Source organism: Tamandua tetradactyla, chromosome 4, assembly GCF_023851605.1.
Source record: "Tamandua tetradactyla isolate mTamTet1 chromosome 4, mTamTet1.pri, whole genome shotgun sequence".
NCBI lineage: Eukaryota > Metazoa > Chordata > Mammalia > Pilosa > Myrmecophagidae > Tamandua > Tamandua tetradactyla.
Window position 1 is genome coordinate 15,993,046 of NC_135330.1, and position 19,960 is coordinate 16,013,005.

The 19,960-nt window shown below is 38.4% G+C and overlaps 1 protein-coding gene across 5 annotated transcripts in view; it reads left to right on the forward strand.

Moving 5' to 3' along the window:
* DDR2 (discoidin domain receptor tyrosine kinase 2) overlaps positions 1-17,374 on the forward strand; it is a 179,643-nt gene extending 162,269 nt beyond the window's left edge. For all 5 annotated transcript variants that reach the window (XM_077156737.1, XM_077156736.1, XM_077156738.1 and 2 more), the window contains 2 exons: positions 1,764-1,913; positions 10,768-17,374. In XM_077156737.1, the coding sequence (XP_077012852.1) occupies positions 1,764-1,913; positions 10,768-10,902 (285 nt within the window). In that variant the 3' untranslated portion in view covers positions 10,903-17,374. The remainder of the gene's footprint in view (positions 1-1,763; positions 1,914-10,767) is intronic.
* Positions 17,375-19,960: the final 2,586 nt, after the last annotated feature.

The following is a 19,960-nucleotide window of genomic DNA, read 5'->3' on the forward strand; positions in this document are numbered from 1 at the left end:
AAGGGCTTTCGTTTCTTTTTTTCTCCACCCTTTCCACTCACTCAATTTCTTAATTAATTAATTAATCCCTTAATTAATTTCAGGGATTAGAAACCTTATAGTTTAAAGAAATGTTTTCTGCACAAAATGTTCTTCTTCCATATTAATTTTATAACCATGTTTCTAATTAATTATTGTTTTTTTAAAATGCTCACCACCATTCCCTTTTTAATTATAAGCACATCATTCTTTGCTTTATCACTTTTATTCGATTCTTGATGTTCTAGACCAAAACCAAATAAGTTTTTCTAAATGTCTCTCATGGAGGTTTATTTTTTGACTAATCCTATCTGAGACATTTTATTGTTGATTTTTACAGGTGACTCACTTAGCAGTATTTTAGAATTATTTGACTATAAATTTTAGTTTTACACTGCTGTGTACATGTAATATTTTGTCTTCTGTCATTTAATGTTGCAGAGACAAGCCTGAGACCAATCTAGTTTTGTTCAATTGTAGTTAGTCTGTTTATTCCATGCTTACATTCTTATAGGATTTGTAAATTAATTTTGAAATGAATAAAAAGTAAAATCATCCCATTTACCTCCCTAAGATAACCACCATTAATATTTTGGTTTATTCCTTCGAGGATTTTTTTTCTATGGACATCTCTCTCTCTCTCTCTCTCTCTCTCTCTATATATATATATATATATATCATCTATGTTACATAATTGATAAAATATTTTGCATATACAATTCCCTATTTATTTTTTACTTAGCATTTTACCATGGCATTTCTTATGCCATTAAATATTCTTCGAAAACGTGATTTTAATGACTGGATAATAAATTCTATTGTGTGTATGTATCCTGTAATTTGATAATGTCTCTATATTTTGATATTTATGTACTTTCTAATTTTCTGCTATTATTAAAATTTTGTGATGTAGACAAGTTTACGCAAATCCTTGTAAAGAGCTGCATCATCACTGTGTATCTGAATTGTATATTATTCCCGTTTTTATTGCCATAGCTAAGCGCTGCTCACTTTTAAGGTGCTGTATGGTTTTGAAATGATTATTAGACTTAGATTCAGAGGACCCTGGTTTGAATCCCAGTTTTTCCATTACCAATGGTCTTATGAACCAGGAAAATTTAATAAACCTCTCTGGTCTTGCTTTTCTGATCTGAAAAATAAGGATAAATAATATTATCTACTTCGTAGCATTGTTGCATTGACGGAATAAAAATGTATAAATGTATCTAATACATGCTGATTATATCTGAATCTCATGGCTGTTGCTTGTTTTAAAGTCCATTCTTCAAGACTGTTAACAGCTATCCCTTAATTGGAAAGTGAGAGTCCTGGACTCACTCAGGGACTTATTCAAGAAAAGGCACTTACACCAGAGTACTCTATCTCCAACACAAAAGCTAGTGACCTTCCATTGAACTTTGTCTTTCTCAGGGGCATTTTCCCAAGGCTACACCAGAGCCTAAAAGCTGACTCTGTTGGAGAATCAGGTAGCTTATAGTTGTATCCCTTTCAGCTCTTGGATCTCATGTCAGACTAAGCAGAGGTCATAAGAATGAGAAAATGGTCTGTTTCTTGGTGCCAAAACAGCATAATGTTTCCATTTCTGGCTCCTCTATGCATATCTGGGCCATTTCAGCATTCTTGGTGCTGGGTTTGGGAAAGGACTAACTGAGATTATGAAAATCTCACCTGCTCTTGTTGTCCACAGGTTATTCTGATTTGCCTTTTTCCCCCTCACTTAATAGGGCAAATTCACGACAGCAAGTGATGTGTGGGCCTTTGGGGTGACTCTGTGGGAGACTTTCACCTTTTGCCAAGAGCAGCCGTATTCCCAGCTCTCAGATGAGCAGGTCATCGAGAATACTGGAGAGTTCTTCCGAGACCAAGGGAGGCAGGTAGGAACTGTCTGGGACAGATGGATGTGGACTTGGGTGGACCTATAGGACAGGTAAAGGGAAGTCCTGACTTAGTAGGACAGGCCTGAGCTGGAAGATGGGCTACCTGGATGCTCATTGTTTGCTATTAATTATCTGGATAAGCACCAAGGTCTTTCTGGGGTTCTATCCACACCCTGCTTTACCCATGTGCCAACCCATTGATCATTGGAGGGGATGAGTTAAGTCAGGCTCTTCCCCAGGAAATAAAATCCTAGCCCTCATGCTGAAGCTTTTCCTTGATCTAGATTGTGTGCTTTGTCTTTCTGGTTGAAAACTATGAGAACAAAAATATAAACCTTAAACATGAATAAGGGATGTATTAGCATTCATTTTTAAAATGACACCTTTAGTATGAGACATAGTATTGGTTTGGACTATCTACAATGTCCCTAGACGTGTGTGTCCAGAAGTGGTCTAGGATGTCATGGCTAGCTGCTCCTGGGAGGCATCTCTAGGCCCAGCTGTTATGGCCTCAGGATTCAGGGAAAGCTGGGTTCCAAGAAAAATGAAGAGTCTCCATTCCTAGCTAAGATACTCTGAAATTTCTTTGGGTCGTTCAGTTTTAAATTTCCTATGAGGTTGGAATTTACAGTTTGCTAGTGGCTGGAGCACTACACCTCCCACAAGTGGCCTGGCTTCAGCCTGGAGTGTAGCATCTCAAACAGGAAAATAACAATTGGTGAGGCGGAAGAAGGCTCTTGCAGAAAAGAAGAGCAGGTCCTCTGTGACTTACATAGATTCAAGCCAGCAAAAGATAAAGGAATGGCAGGAGATAATGCAACGTGCAGGTTGAAAATAAGAGGGGGAAGTCTTTAAATTTATCTTTATTTTGATAGACTATTGATATTTTGTTAGTAGACATCTAAATTATCTATTTTGACATTAAGGTAGTTGTTTTATTACTATGGCAATGGGAAAATTTACTCTAGTGTGCATGAAATAATTAAGTAGACCAAGGAAAACTGTTTTTGTTTTTTTTTCCTCCCTGGACTAATACATCCTGGCCACTATGCCGCCCATTAGAAGAAACATGGCCAGTTGATTAGAAAATTCTATTTTATTCATCAAAATAGTGGCCCTAATTTGAGTGTATCTTGGAATTGTAGGCACAGAGAGGAATATTTTAAGATTTTTAGTTTCCCTGAACTTATTATTTAGTGACTCAAACCCTACAGGGAGGAAAAATGGTCACATGAGGCAAAATTGGACCAGCAAACATTCAGCAAAAGACAAACATGTCCTATATCTCCACTGTCTGCTTTGCATTAAAAATCATCTTGATATTAAATAGCTTCTCACTCAGCACTAAAAATTACATATTAGTTTCAAATGCTATGCTATTCCATTTCATAAGAAAACACTTTTTATCATTTTAATGAAAGTTTTCATTTCTAATAATCTCCAGGATTTAATATTGGCTTATTTATTTATAAATGATCAGTTTAAAATGGTCCACCACTTTCACTTTCACTGGATACTAGTGGTACACCAAATACATATTTTGACCAACCACCAAATGGTTGAGTATCAAAGTCATATGTTGGACCGAAGGCCAAAGCCAAATAATGCCACTATCTACTGAATAAACTTCTCACCTATAAGTGTAAAGTAAATGTTTATCAAAAAATTATAAAATTTAATGTATTAACTATTAAACCTACTATATTAAATGTATTACTCATTTCATTTTATTATATATAGTTACTAATAAATTTTATTAAAATTTCAGCAAATTTTAAGTTTGACATTGTATTGCGACAGTAATTTCTCAATACTATCAGTGGTTAGACGATACGTGTGTGCCCAACTCATTTTGGAATGGCATGGTTAATTATATCACTAACTTATTGCACATAGTAGACAATAATGCAGATGAAAATGTCTGAGTAACATTCGTTAGCAGAGAAGGAATTGTATACTTAGGAGTTATAGCTTAAATAAATTTTAAGTCTTTGTCTTCCAATGAAAGTTTTTGAAGTCAATAGCAACAATTTTAATAATTAAAAAATGTATTTGAGAGACTTCTTGGAAGATGGCAAAGTGGAGTGAATTGAGTTCACTCTTGCTCATGGAACAAGAGAGATGAAGGGGAGAAAATGACTGGAACTGCAGTCTGGGGTGTGAGTAAAGAAGCAGGGCCTCTAGGGTATTTTGGGAAGGAGAGAGATGGGGGTATCAGGATGGGGAGACCAGAGTGGGTCAGCTGACCGTCATGAGGGGAGGTGCATCACGATGGGGCAGGGGCAGGAGCAGGGACTGATCATGGGGCCAGATATCAGGAACAGCCGGCCCTGTAGGCATGGTGTCTGGCAGACACGTGCACAGGGTGCTTGGCAGATTGTCCCCCCTGCGTTGGTCGGCTCCCCAGTCCTGAAGGCCAGGACGCCGAACAGCCACCACAAGCCCGGAGCAGTGCCCCTCCCCCTCCCACCGTCTTTGAACTGCTGCAGTCCAGGAGGGGCAGGCCTGGAGGAGGAGGAGCCTCAGACATGCCCCCTGCTCCTGAGAAGCAGTAAGTGCAGGCTGGCTAACTCCCTATCTGCCTAAGTTTGTATTTGTTTCTTAATATTATTTTTTCTTTTTCCCTTCTTTTTGTTTTTTAATACTTTTTTCTACATATATATATTTTATTAGTAGTATTATTGGTTTTTTATTACTTATTATTTTTATTTTTAATTTTTATTTCTTGTTTTATATATATTTTTATTATTATATTTTATTTATTTGTATTACTTTTTTCTTAATTTTTCTCTCCCTTTGTTGGGCACCAGTCTGAGTTCACTTACAATATATCTTGGTGTCTCCTTCTGACTTCGGAGCCTACTACTAGTGAGGTTTTGTTGTTGTTGTTCCGCATTTTTATTGTATTCTCATTTTTTAAATTATTATTATTATTTTGGGGGTGCCTGGGCCAGGGATGAGCCCAGGTCTCCTGCATGATAGGTGGCCGTTCTACCACTGAAGTACTTGTACACCCCGGCCTAGCTTTTAATAGACTCTCAGGTTGAATTGTAGCCCCTACGTGAGGATTCAGACCTTTATTTGGCAGGGAGAACTGACAAACCAAGTGCAAAAGGAAACCTTCAATGCAAAATGAACTAAATACAAAACTTTAGATGACTGAAGGAAACCAACTTGCAAAATAATGTTATTAAGATAATTGAATGTCCTGAACAAAATAGAAAATCATAAGGCACATGAAAATCCAAGCAGAAATGGCCCAGATGAATGAATGACCAAATCAAAACTCCAGAGAGAACACAGAATATGACTCAATTACTCAAGGATGTTTATAAAGAAATAAAGGATATCAGGAAGTCACTAGAAAAGCATAAAGAAGAATTTGAAAGATTAAATAGAAAAATGGCAGATCTCATAGAAATGAAAGATACAGAGACCAAATTAGAAATACACTAGAGACACATGATAGCAGATTTCAAAGAAGCTGAAGGAAGAATAAGTAAACTAGAAGATAGAGCAATTGAAATAGAGTGCACAAAAGAACAAAGGTTAAGAAAGATAAAAAAATAGAACTGGATCTTAGGGAAATGAAAGACAACAAGAGGTGTGCAGATACAAGAATCACTGGTGTTGCAGGAGGAGAAGAGAAGAGTAAAGGGCTGGGAAAGTTAGTTAAAGATATTATTGGGGAAAATTTCCCAACCTTTTTAAAAGACATAAATATGCAAATCAAAGAGGTCCAATGAACTGCAAATAGAATAAATCCAAATAGGCCTACTCCAAGACATATACTAATAAAATTGTCAAATGTTGAAGAGAAACAGAAAGTCCTGAAAGCTGCATGAGAAAAACAATCTATTACATACAAGGGAAAACATATAAGACAGACTTTAAACTACTCAACAGGCACTATGGAAGCAAAAAGACAGTGGTATGATATATTTAAGATCCTGAATGAGAAAGGCTTCCAACCAAGAATTCTTTATCCGGCCAAGTTATCTTTCAAAATTGAGGGCGAGATTAAAATTTTCAAAGACAAAGATTGAAAGAACTAGTCAACAAGAGACCTAATCTATAAGAAATACTAATGGAAGTCCTATCAGCTGAAAAAAAAGACAGGAGAGGGAGGTCTGGAGGAGGACACACAGTTGAAGAGTACTAGTAATGGTAATTTCAAGGATAAGAAGAGAAAGGAGGAAAAGAATATATAGATCTGACAATAAAAACTAAAGGATAAGATGGTAGAGCCAAGAACTGGTTTTACAGTAACTACTTTGAATTTAATGAACTAAATTCACCATTTAAAAGATACAGGCTGGCAGAATGGGTTAAAAATATAATCCATCTATATGCTGTTTACAAGAGACACATCTCAGACTCAAGGGCACAATTAGATTGAAAGTGAAAGGATGGGAAAAGGTCTTCTATGCAAGCTGTAACCAAAAGAAAGCAGGAGTAACTATGCTAATATCAGATAAAATGTGTTTTATACATGATGGAATATTATGCAGCAGTGAAATGAAATGATGTCCCGAAGCATATGACAATGTGGATGAACCTTGAGGACATGATGCTGAGTGAAGTAAGTCAGACATAAAAGGACAGATACTGTATGGTTTCACTACTATGACTCTGGTAAAGGTAATCTTAGAGGTTACTCCCTAGAATATAGCAGACCTAGAAGTACACAAAAGCTAGAGATGGAGAAAGGCTATCCAAAGAGATTGAATCTAAATTCAAGGGAATGGATAGAAGTGATGGTAACTAATTAGCAGTTTATAAATAATATTGCCATATTGTAGGTAAATATGATTGAAAGGGGATGTATAGCGCCATGTAGCCCCCTGATTAAATTAACAATTATAAAGATGTTCTCATATATGTTAATGGTTCGATAGTGGACAAGGAGTCAATAGTAGAGGGATATAGGGAGAAAACTAAAAATGCATGCTGTGGTCACTAATTAACAGGAAGACATCAACAGTACCACAGCACTACCAGGGGCAACTAATTTAGGGTATGGACAAGTGATAAGGAGTAGTTTTGGTTTGATGGTTGGTCACATTGTGTTTGCTGGTTCTTTGTCATTATGGACCAATAAAAATTGTCTAAAATTGAGAGTGCTGCTGATTGTACAAGCAAGTGAAGACACTGTAAGACATGGTTTGTACAATTTTTGGACATTATCCATGATGCCCAATAGATGGAGGGAACTGAAGTATACAGTGAGTGAGAAGCACAATGATGGATGGTGATACATTTATATGATGGAATATGGTACACTACAAAATAGAGGGACATCAAGAGGAACACAACAAACTGAATAAACCTTGGGGACAATGTGTTGTGCACAAATTAGCCATTTGTGCACAAATATGTTAAGGTCTCTCTCAGAAAATACTTATAAGAAAATGGGAGCCTAGATTGTGGGCTCTTATAGCAACCACATTTGGTCTGAAGTTGTAGATGGATTTCTGGATTCTGAGACACTGAGCTATATGTGTATCAGCTGGCATTTCCCTAGAACTTTAAGTAGTTCTGTGATACCTAGAACCCAGAAATGGAGTGCTGCAGCTCTGAAAGTTAGGATAGCTAAAAATAATATCAGTTAAAGTAACCAAAAAAGAGATCAGGCCTCAATTAGAGTTTAAAACGAAGCCAACCAGCTAGGTCTGAGGTAAATGAGAAAGCAGGGTAAATGATGATAGTGTATGTATTCTAGACCTTTATCTACCGTATGAGACCAAAGGCAGAGTGGTTTATTATGTCTAGAACCTAAATTTTCTGTAACATAATCTAAATCAATTTCTCTTGCTAGCTCATTTAAACAACCCAAACTCTTGGAGTCCGGATTGTAATTCTGTATAGTTTAATATAATGCTAGGATAAATCTCAGACTGTGGTAGGCTGATAGTTAAAAACATTGGTAGTGTCCCTTAAGGGTCCAAAGGGGAATATGTATATATATATATATATATATATATATGAACTATTAAGCTTTCCCATGTGGGAAACCCCTGGTACCTGCTCAACCATTGGGGACTCCCAAGGAAATAAGCCAAACCCTGGATTTTAAGGGTTGCCTTAATGAAACTTTTTCTGTAGGGGAGAAGCTAAGACTACCCATAATGAGGCCTAAGTGTTGCTTCCAGGAAGCCTCTTTGTTGCTCAGATGCGGCCTCTCTCTCTCTCTAAGCCCAACTCTGCAAGGAAAATGATTGCCCTTCCCCCTACATCGTACAAGCCATTCAGGGGTGAAAATTTCCCTGATAACTTGGGGCATGACTCTCAGGGATAAGTCTGGCCCTGGCTTGACAACATTTTCCCAACCAAAAGTGGGGAAAGAAGAGTAATAAAAGAAGGCATCAGTGTCCAAGAAAGATCAAATGGAGTCAGAGGCTATTCTGGGGGCTGCTCTTTTGCAAGGTTTAGTTAGTGCTAATTGCCATGGTTTGCTAAACCCCAATCAACATCACTCCTGTTGACTCTTAAGAACACCTAGGGTTTGAACTGAGACTCTATAAAGGTTTCATGCACTAGGTTTGCCTTCCTGGAACATATAATTCCTGAAAGGTTCCTAGGTCAGATAAATCCTGAAACTCAGAAGGATCAGCCAGTCCAGAATTATCAATTAATTCATCTCCCCATCCTTTAGTGTGGACACCTCTTCTCAACATGAAAATGTCAGAATAGGCATTGCCCAAATGTACCTATAGATTGGGAGAAGGATTAAAGGAGAAAGAGGAGGTATAACAGAGAAAATGGGCTTTAGTAAATGAGTATGGCTGCTGAATCACTATATTAATATTCCTTCTAAGCTCCAGTGTTTTGGCACAGCTAGAAGGAAAACTCTGAGATGGTGGAATTATAGTCCATGATAAACTCTGGGTTCTGTTCTGTAACTACTTGTTGAAATGTGCTTTGAAAATTGTGGCTTTTTTTTTCTTTGCTTTGTATATAACTTATTCTCATAATAAAAAGTTTAAAAATGTATTTGACATTTTTGCTCTTAATTTGTCTTCACAAGATGTGAAGAATTCCCAGATAGCACTTTTCCTGAAAGCTCATGGCCTAAATGGAATTAAATAACTAAAAATTGAATACAGTTTAAAAGTTTATGGGGCGGGCCGCGGTGGCTCAGCGGGCAAGAGTGCTTGCCTGCTATGCCGGAGGACCCCGGTTCGATTCCCGGCCCCAGCCCATGTAAAAAACAAACAAACAAACAAAATATAATAAAACAAGAAAATGTTTAAAGATGTTTCCCTTTCTTCCTCCCTTCTTTCCTTCCATCCTTCCTTCCTTCTCTGTCTTTCCTTCCCTTCCTCCCTCTCCCTTTAAAAAAAAAAAAAAAAAAAAAAAAAGTTTATTGTGTCTCATGATGTAGAAGGTAATAAAACTCTACAAGTATGAGGATTATTATGAAATATAATTTCCTTTTTTAACAAGTTTATGAGATTTTGAAAAGGGCAAACAATAATTTATGTGATTTATTATTTAAATTTTGTTGGTATCAGTTGGCTCAAAATGTATTTTTTTCTAAAATTCTTCTAAATTCTGTCTAAAGTTATCTAAAGAATATCCCAGAAATGGCTTACCAGTTTTAAGTTTCGCCAGCAATACATGAGTGTGCCCTTTATCCTATAGTCTCATTTGCATTGGTAATATTTCCTCTTAAATGGTTGCTATCTTACAGCCATCATCATTTGTAACATACTGGGTTAAGGTTTGCCAGATTTCATCAAATATTCCAGTAGAAGTCAAAGTTATTAGTCTTTTTATTTGTTAATTAAGAATGGACAGAGGGAATAAGCAGACTCCGTATAAAGCCTGGCTCTTACGATGCATGATATACACTGCTGTTGGGGAGGGAGGAGGCCAGGCAGGGGAAAGTTAATGAGTAACCAGCTGCAGAGGTTGGATCTAGCAAAGACAAAGGAGGTTCCAGAAAAGAGCATAGGAAATTTAGGTATGGTTCAGGAACATGCCAATATATCAGCATATTCAAAAACATAGGTGAGGAGATGTCAGCAACGGAATATAGGGAGCAGGACACAACCTGGCAAGTCAATAGAGTGACGTCTTGCTTGTGGAAGCTGTGTACATTCATGGTAAGATCCAGTCTGTAACTGGAGATTTGGGAGTAGAGCCAAATGTAGCCCTAGTTCAGAGGTTAAGGGCAGAGCATAGTCAGGATAAACATACAGATGGAGATGTTGGTGTATGACGTAAAGCAGAACTCCAGTCTCCTCCAGATGGCGCCAGTACAGGGGAGGGGCAGCACAGTACAGGGCAGGGGGAGCACAGTACAGAGGAGGGGGAGCACAAAGAATGTTATAGTTCGGGGGCTACGTGGACATATCCTGCCTCCCAGTTTCTGCCTTTGGCTAAGATTTTCTTCCAGTCCAGGAGCTGAAGCTACTACTGTCCTTTCAGCCTCTACTGTGATTGGGTTGGCCAAGATAAGCCTCAACATAGGTGAACCATAAATGGGGGATCAATGTCCTAACTCCTTGGTTTCCAGTCTGAATAGTCAGTATCAGTACATGTATCAGTACTGAGGATACAGTATTTTTTTGCTTCAGTTTCATTGTCTGCCTGAAGTGAGGACTCAAAAAAATGGCCCATCAGGAAGTCTTGCTCTGTACAAATAAAGAAGATAAAGGAAGGGGGAATGAAAAAGGACCAATAATTTAAAGACTTGTGAGTAGGGAGAATAGGCATCTCACTCATTTCAGTTTATTTAGCATGAGAAAGTGTGGTGGAGGTAAGCAACACCATGATGCAATGACTTTTCCTTTTCCTCTCTCTTCTTAATAGTCTCTTTTTTTGTTGTTTATTTTTGTTTTCAAAGACTTACCTCCCTCAGCCTGCTATTTGCCCTGACTCTGTGTATAAGCTGATGCTCAGCTGCTGGAGAAGAGACACCAAGCACCGCCCCTCATTCCAGGAAATCCACCTTCTGCTCCTTCAACAAGGGGATGAGTGACGCTGTCAGTGCCTGGCGACATTCTGATGACCCTGCTCCTCCCCTCAAGTCCTACCACTCACCCCTGCCGAAGCCACTCCAGCTGGACATTTAATGGACCTATAGACGGAGGCTTGTTTGCTTTGTTCTCCTCTGTCCCTCGCCTCTCTCAACTCTGTTCCCCCAACCCCTCCTCCTGACTCATATATACTTTTTTTTTTTTTTTTTTTACATTAAAGAACTAAAAAAGAAAAAAAAAATCCTAGGGCAGAGAAAATCTAGTAAAAGAAATTTTACTTGATAGACCAGAATGTTGGTTAACAAATGCTAGAAAATTCAGATAATTTATAAAGGTTAAATATGCTTGTGTTTATAAATGTGTAGATTCTACAATATCTTTTTCCATGCTATCCTTTAAAAATATTTTCAGAAACAGAAATTTGAAGGATACTAATGTCTTGGAAAATGTGAGGTTAGGTTTAGGGAAAACCCTTGATAGATGTGGAGAATCTGAGGATACAGTATTGAGCAACTAATCCAATTAGGAAGATTTCCTAATTTGGCCTCTGGGCTAGTCACTGAATAACTATTTGTATTTCTATCACCAAAGTGAATGATGCATTCTTGAAAATCGCCAGCTTCTGTGAAATGGGTGTTCTGTTTATTCGTGGGCAGGGTTCAGGGCTGAATTATAGGTATGTGGATAGGAAAGAGTGTCTATTATAAGGCTGTATGAAGGGGAACAGTAATTTACAGTAAAATTTAAAAGTACCTTATGTATCCAAGGAGTTTTGAGTAGCGAATGGATATAGGAAAGGAGGTCTACAAAGGACAGGTAACAGCTGTGCTCTTCATTTGTGATTTCTGCAGAGTCTCCTCCTCTTGCTCTTGTTCAAATATTTTTAGGTGTGTGTTTAGTGGGAGCCTAAGTTTTGAATCAGTAAAGCCTCATGTTTTTGACATCTTGATCTGAGGGCCTCTGATTTATCTCCAATCTTTCAGCTCTTTTAAGGGATGAAAGCCTCTGTGGCCAGGTGGACTGGGGAGTGAATTTCTCAGGCATAAATATCTGAAAGCCATCTGCTGCAAGAAGATTGACTAAGACCAATGAGGAGAATTTAAAAAGAGACCAATTTCGACTCCATATTTGGGAAACAATCAGAATTAGGGCATAAAAGGATGAATGGGCTGCCTCCAGAGGTGGGGAGTTCTTTATTATTGAAGAAGTTTAGATATAGGCTGGAAAAACTATGCAAGAAAGGTGTAGGCTTCCAAAAACAAGGCAGATGGTTCTATAAGATGATATTTAATGTTCTTCTAATTGAAAAGTCTTTGATTTCAACAAGGCAGAGAGCCAGCATGTTGTGAGAAGTTGTCCACTGCTACTGCTTAGTGTACATCCTCTCTTGTTTTAGAGCTTGTATGAGTAACAGAAAAGGAAGCACAAGACTGGTTTCTTTTCCTCCAGAACTCATGGGAACTGATACATTGTCATCCTCAGATTTAGTGAGAAGCAGGAAAAGGGAACCCTCAATTCCTGTCAAGGAGAAACAAGAATGGATTACAGAACAAGCTTCCTAAATTGAGAAGAATCAGTCTTGACCCTTAGATCTGCTTCGATGGTCTCACCCTGTCCCCCTTCCACATAGTCTCTCAGGATCTTGAGTGCTCCCCTCTGTTTGACCTTCAGCGTTGCTGCGGTCTACTACGTAAGCATAAACCCCATGACCCCAATTTTCATTTGGCAGGTCATCTTCTAACATGAGCAAATGCTGTTTCCCCATAAACTTATGACTCTGGGCTTCAGTCTCTCCTGGAAGTAACTCTGGAGAGTCATTGATTTGAGGGTCAGGAGAGCATTGGTTGGGAGTGTTAGTTCTATTTCTGCCTCAAGACAAGTGTTTCATCTAAGGCAATCCACTTTGCCTCTTTGTGCTTTGTGATTCTTGTCTCTAAAATGAAGACAGTAGATTAGATGGTCTTGGAGTCTTTCCTGCTCTGATGTTGTTCAGTGCTCACTGGACAATTGGATCTACAACTGTAACCCATGAGGATTTAGTTTTCTAATAATTTCTGGCTCTAAGAATGGTGGTCATGGGTCAGCAAAAGGGATACAGGAATCCACTGTAATAGTAACACCTGCCATTTGTATGGTGCTTTCAAGTTAACCACATGATGTTTCCACATACATCATCACCTTTGATGTGAGCAGGGCTGGACATGTTCTCCTGTATCTTGATAGCTGCCACCCTCTTCTTTCAAAATAAGTATTTTAACTTCGTTAAAACCAAAGGGACTTGGGGTGGGCCACGGTAGCTCAGCAGGCAGAGTTCTCACCTGCCATGCCAGAGACTCAGGTTTGATTCCCGGTGCCTGCCCATGCAAAAGAAAAAACACAAACAAACAAGCAAAACAAAAAACAAAAAACAAAAAACTAAAGGGACTTGAAATCAGGACTTGAAACCTATTCTCCTTTATCTACATGCCTCTGGTAGGGCTACATCCAAACCATGCCATGACTTCTTATGCGGTAGGAGAAAGTAATATCATGTTCCCTTTCTTTGTTGTTTTCATCTTCCTCATTTCTTTTTATAGTTCTGCATCAATTTGCTGCATCCCATGATTCAACCCCATACAGCGTGTTTAAAATGAACTTAGTATGTCTGGATTTCCCTGGCCCTAAATCATAGAAGGAATCTGTTTCAGGTGACTGCCAAATATGTATTTTCATGTACAGTTATACTTTGCTGGGATGAGAAAGGCTTCTTCTTCTGGTAGTAAAGCCTTTGTATTACAGGCATAGGTTTAACTTCTAACCAGTTATACTTATATGTGAGGCAGGTTAAATTTAAGAAACCTAACAGAGTATATAATGAGGGCTTAGTATGTAGAATTTAAAAGTAGCTCAAGTCTGAATTGGAAGACTGAAGCTAGGAATTATTTGGAAAGGGATATAGGACAGGGGATGGGAAATTGTGGGGCCTTGTTACCTTCATAGTAAGTTTTCCTATTCATGATATCTGGGGAATAGTTTCTGTCCAGATTATGTTTTTAGATGGTCAGATATAAATTTATACTTTTGTTGGTTAATGTTCTGATCGCTAGGTCAACATCTTGATGAGCTGTCCAGATGCATATGTGATCAGAAAAGATCTGGAGTGGAAAAAGGTACCCAAGAGGAAAATGTTTCCATGCTATGGAAAGATCACTTGCAAGTGTACAAGGCTGTGTAATAAAGAGCAAGTGGAGTAAAAACTGAATCAACAAGTGAATATACAACTGAACGGGGAAGAAGATGGGAGCTAGAAAGGAGGCTACATAAAAAGAGGCAATGGTGTGTGGGGGGAAGATACAAGGGATGGTCAGATCAAACAAGGTGGAAACAGGGGTAGTGGAGCTGCTGGGAATCCATTCTGAGGCAGGAAAGTTAGGAGAGGATAGAAAAAGTAAGTGTCCTGAAGATGAAGGATAAATATGGGTGGAAAAAGAAGAAATTCTGAATGTTGGAGATCAGAAAAATATTAACTAAAAAATGCAAAGTCGACTGCAAAGTCTGTAAAATGGAAAGAGCTTTTTAGAGAAAAGGGGAGGTTCTTTATGAACATTAACCACATAAGCAACCATCAGAGTATGACCTTTTCATTTCAGAGAAAGTAGTTTAGGGAGAGAATTTGAGCTCCTGTGCATTCTAGACCACTTCCAGTGCTGAGGATAATCAACTCTTTGCTTGAACTGGACTTTGTTTCCCAAGTTGAGCTTTGGAAATGATGACCTAGAGATGGGGAACTTATGGTAATTCATGAAGCTTAGCATTTCCTTCTGTTAGTGAAATCCAATTAAAATGATACCCATCATTTCGGTGCCCATAATGGCCTCTGGAAGACATTCAAACAATAGGCTAACTTAGGCAAGACTAAATCTTTTTGGACATCTGTGCAAAGAAGTACGTGCTATGCTGGAAATGTGTTTTTCTAGCCCCACCCAGGCTTTCCACAAGAAAGAAGTGATATGGAGCTATGCCATGTGTTTTGAGTAAAGGAGAACAGAAAAGGAGAGTCTGAAGAGGGGGAGAGATGAAGATGTTCTAGGAAAATATTGTAAAACAGAACAGCATCTGTCTTGGTCAAAGTTAAAAAGAAAAAAAAAGGTGGAAAAGAAGAAAGTTAAAGTTAGGGCTCAGATCACCCTACTTTGAATTCATAGGCTCATAATTTGCCATCTGAATCTGTTCTTTTCACTAAGACCTTTGATCTGGCAGTGAGTATGGTAGGTCCCTAAAGGCTTCTAGAATACGCAGATCCTGATCTAAGGGGGAATCCTTCAGAATTAAAATAAACATTTTTATAGAAATAGGTGGTTGTCAATTCTGTCTGGTAAATGCCTTGAATGCTGAATTGAGAAGGAAAGAGGTTGGAATAGCTAATGGTAATTTGATTTCTATCGATTTGAATTTTCTGCTACAATTAGCTGCATTGTCTATAGTGACAGTCACTTCGGTAATTGTTTAGTTTCCAGATACTTTTTAGAACTTGTTATTTGGTAACTCACAGATAATTTAAAATTCATACGAGGTTGCAAAAATTGCAGAAATTTGTATTACCCTTCACTCATATTTCTCAATTGGTAATGTCTTGTATAACCTGATAACCTCTTCCATAAGAATGACCTATTTTCAAAACAGAAAATTGACATTGGCATAATACTATTAATTAGAACCTCTTCCATAAGAATGACCTATTTTCAAAACAGAAAATTGACATTGGCATAATACTATTAATTAGCTACAGGCATTTCGCTTTCATCAGTTTTTCAAATGTACTCATTTGGTTACTGGATACTTTAACCCTTGTTAATTTGTACCCTGGATCTGCTCAGATGCAGCAGGAAGGACGCTATCTGGACACAAGTGTACCAAATTCAGAACAGAGTATAACAAATTGACCTGTTAAAGATCACTGATCTTTATCAATGATCAATATCCTTTCTATGCTGTTTCTAAATTTTCCAACTGTTTTGGCTGTTTGGCATTTGAAACCATCTGAGAACAATTTGTGAAAGATTTGGCAGCACACAAAAAAAACCCAGTAAGATCTGTCCATAGCTTGCTGGGCAGAGAATCAAGTATGGAAAGAAATTTTAGATGATTCCCGTAGTTCTTACAAGCGAATATGATTTGTAGTGGTGATCAGGAGAGAACTATAGAGTGAACCAATATTTTATTCGAGGGCTAAGTGGCATTTGGTGAATGGCAGCAGGGATAGCTTGTGGAAGGGATTTAGTACAGTGTGTATAGACCTCTGATGTGTGATAAATAACTATTTTTAGAATAGTAGAGAAATTTCATTTGCCTAAATATTCGTAAATGGAATAAAATAACCACATGGAACAAATTAATTGCCAACCCCACAGCAATTTGGGGAGAAGCAGAAACTGCTTTTGTGGATTACAGCTTTGAGGTTTGTGATGGCAGTTTTAAACTGCTCTGTTTAGGGGTCACAAGATTATAACTGTGTTCATCACCACACACCCGTCTTCTTTAAAGCTCCTGGCACATGGCTGAGCACCTGATGAACATTTGCTGATGTTAGTTGAATGAATAAAAAAGGAAAATAAAGACTTGTCTTCCAGCATAACCTGGGTGAATTTAAGAAGTGCTTTGCTGAAATATAGAGCTGGCTTACTTTCAAATGTGAAGAAAGGATAAAGTGCCCTAACTTGTGCCAAGTGAAGTACATGCTACAGTTGTGTATTTCCGGATGCTGAAATCTATCTATGGCAATGCTTCTTTCTTTGAGGTATTTAGAAAACAATGCAAGGTGGTTCTTAATAGGACCCCCCTCTAGACCAGGGACCAAATCCTGACTCCAATCCCAACCCATTGGGAACAAGCTATCTGGTTTCTCCAGCAGACACCTCGTCCACCACTTCATGGGCCTCTGCAGAAGAACCAGGGTCTCAAATTACTCTGTGATTACCCACATTCACAACTGCATGTCAGGGAAGAACTTGCAAAGAGACTGCTGGGAAAGCACACTGGGATAAGGTAAAAGGTTTTAGGTAAAAACTGTTTTCCTGAAAAGAGACTTGGAAATAAATGAGAGTTGGGAGGATTTCTGCATACATGCCAAGAGTTTGTAACCTAGCCCATTTTATGACCTTTATCCTTCGTGATATTCTATTCTTCTGCCCTATTGTCTGGGAACTTTTTCAGAGGAGTGAGTTTCTGAAGCAATCATTATGAGGAGGAAACATCTGGGCCCTTCTGCAGGCTTTGGAGGATGATGTGTCCTGTCGAGGGATAAAGAGTTAAACTGATTTAATTCCTGCTTAAAGCTATTGTAGCCATTCCAAAATGGAATACGTACAAATTCTCTGTATTAGAAAAAAGAATGTGGTGCCAATTGTATATTTTCTTTTCTTTATTTATTCTCTGTAAGTCTATCTGTCAGATGATAAATTGTAAATAACAATGAATAAAGAAACATGCTACTGATGAATCCTTCTTTCTGTGTAGAAAGTACCAGCTCTGGGCTTTGTCACCCTTACTGGCCACATTTTAGGAGGGAAAAATGGGATAGGGGACAGAGCCAGGGTGTGCATGGTGTTGCCGGCTGTTTTGGAGGATATCTAAGAAAGGGCTACTTACATGGGCCTCTTGCATATTAGTTGAACGTTAATTAGAAGAAAAGCACATCCGGACATAGCAGTGACTGAGATTTTGTGTGCTCCCATTTTTCCAGTTATGGGCAATCCATCCAAAATTAATTGGGAGATTCTTAATAGTTGCTTTTGCAGAGTCATCTTGTTTGATACACAGAAATTCCTTCTAAATCCAGTTATGGTCTGTCTTAGACTGTTCACACATATACACAAAGCAACAAAAATTATGAACAGCCAGAATACAGAATCAGTCTTCATAACAGAGATCAGGATTAAAACCATTGAAAACATCATGCTTCTTACCTGATCCCTGATGAATAACTTTGTTCACTTGATTTTCTAAGTAATATGAACATGTTTTTTTCTGCCATGACCACCACAGCTAAGGGACTGCATATACATTCTCAGAGAACAACCATTCTCCGCACTCATGAATGCACACTTTCACCTCAAAGGCTTCTGGCTCGACTCCAGGACTAAAGGTCAGGGGTTCAAGGAGGTGGGCAGCGGGAGTGAGAATGGGGGTTAATGTTGCTTCCTATTGAAACGGAGCTCAAAGGATATTAAGGAATGATGAGAAAAAAAAGAAAGGAAGAAAGAAAGAAAGACACAGACGGACTCAGGGGGTCTGAAGCTTGAGTTTACTTCAGACAGACTTCAGACAACTTTATTCTCAACCAGATCCTTGTTATATACCACAGGATGTCAATAGATATGCAGGCATTTCCTGAGGGAGCAAGATTCTTATCTCACAGTGTTCTTCATACTTAACATAACTGTTTTGGGTAAACATTCTCTTCCTCCCAGACTGCTCTACATAACAATCACCACAGTTTACCGCTGCCATCCCGAGGCCAGCAGCTTGCAACAAATTCTGTAGGTCTTGCTTTAAACTCTTGGCTTCTACAGGTTAAGAAAGAGAAAGCATGCAGGAAAAAATGAACATGGACAGCAGAGATGTTCAAAGAGGGCTAATTCTGTTGTTAACAACTATAGCCAAAATTTAAAGGTCGATATCAGTGGTATATCAGTGCACACATTGATATGGTACAGATACATATAATACATATATCTGAATATATCATTTGGCCTGAGGTCAGAGATTATGTCTGCTCCTTTATGTTTGAACTAAAACTGGGAAGACTCATCTTGTTAAGTGTAGAAGACAAGCAGAGTGATTTTTCTCCATATATAACGTCATATGCATTCGGTATTTGAAAAAGAGGTGTGCACACATAATATTTTCTGGTCCTTGAGCCCTATCTGACAGTAATTTCTTATGTATAAGGCAGCATATGAGCTCTTATCATCTAATGAAAAGGTTGTTTTTGGCAGTTTGGGGGGAGCCTGGGTATACAATGACTTGAAGAGAAGGAGGACGTGGACAAGAGAAGCAAGAGGAGCGCCACTGGTGGTTGCTATTTTGCTCCAGTTTGCAAACTGGGCAAGTTAGTTCTGGAGAGGTTTACATGGACCCAGACTAGAGCTCTGTATTGGGAGCTAGAGATACTTTTACACAGTCACATCTACCTGAGGACGCATTTAGACACCATGAAAGGAATCAGAGGTGGGATTCAGTGTTTAGGGTAGAGATAAATTTGTCATCTGAGGTTGTAAATAGCGGTCAAGGTACAGTTGCCACATTTACTATTCTCATCACGGGGCCAAACACTGTCAGGGATAGATGTGGTCTATGTGCAGCTTGAAAACAGAATGAATCTATGACTAATATAAACTCAAGGCACACCTACCCACTTGTAGAAATTTTTACCCACCCTTCTGTAAAAATATATTGTGACCACTATTAAGCTGTGTCCTACATATGAGGAAATAGTTTTAAAATATAAAATTAAGTCATATTTGGTGTCAACATAGTTTTGTTCTTGTGTTCTCTGTAGCACTTCTAGCGGTTCAGCTGGTTTTTTCAAAGGTTGCAATACCTTGAGGGTTTCCTCACCTGGCTTGGATGGAAATCATGGTGGGAGGGAGAGGCTGCAGGTCTTGCTCTGAGCTTTTCCAGCCTCCACCTGCTCATAGTCACTCTTACACTGGTTGCCATTTCCATATTGTGGTAATACCGAATCTCCAGGGTCTAGGATTTTCTTGTGGGGAAGTTCTTCATAGCGCAGCCCACAACTCTCTCTCCCCTCTCTTAGTCTCTTTACATGTCACCTTTGAGCTCCAGGATATTTCACAATGAGCTTTGGGTATAAACTAAACTGAAGATTGGGGTTAATTTTCCTCCAGGACCTTTAGAAATATTGTTAAATTGCAGTCTCTTCTCTTTAGAATAGTTGAGAGTGTGGTAAGGGCGCAAGCTGAGTTCCACCCAAATGACAAAGAATTTTTGTTTTTTTTTTTAGGAATCTAATATTCAAATAAATAGATTTATTTGTTCAATCAAATTTAATTGGTATAA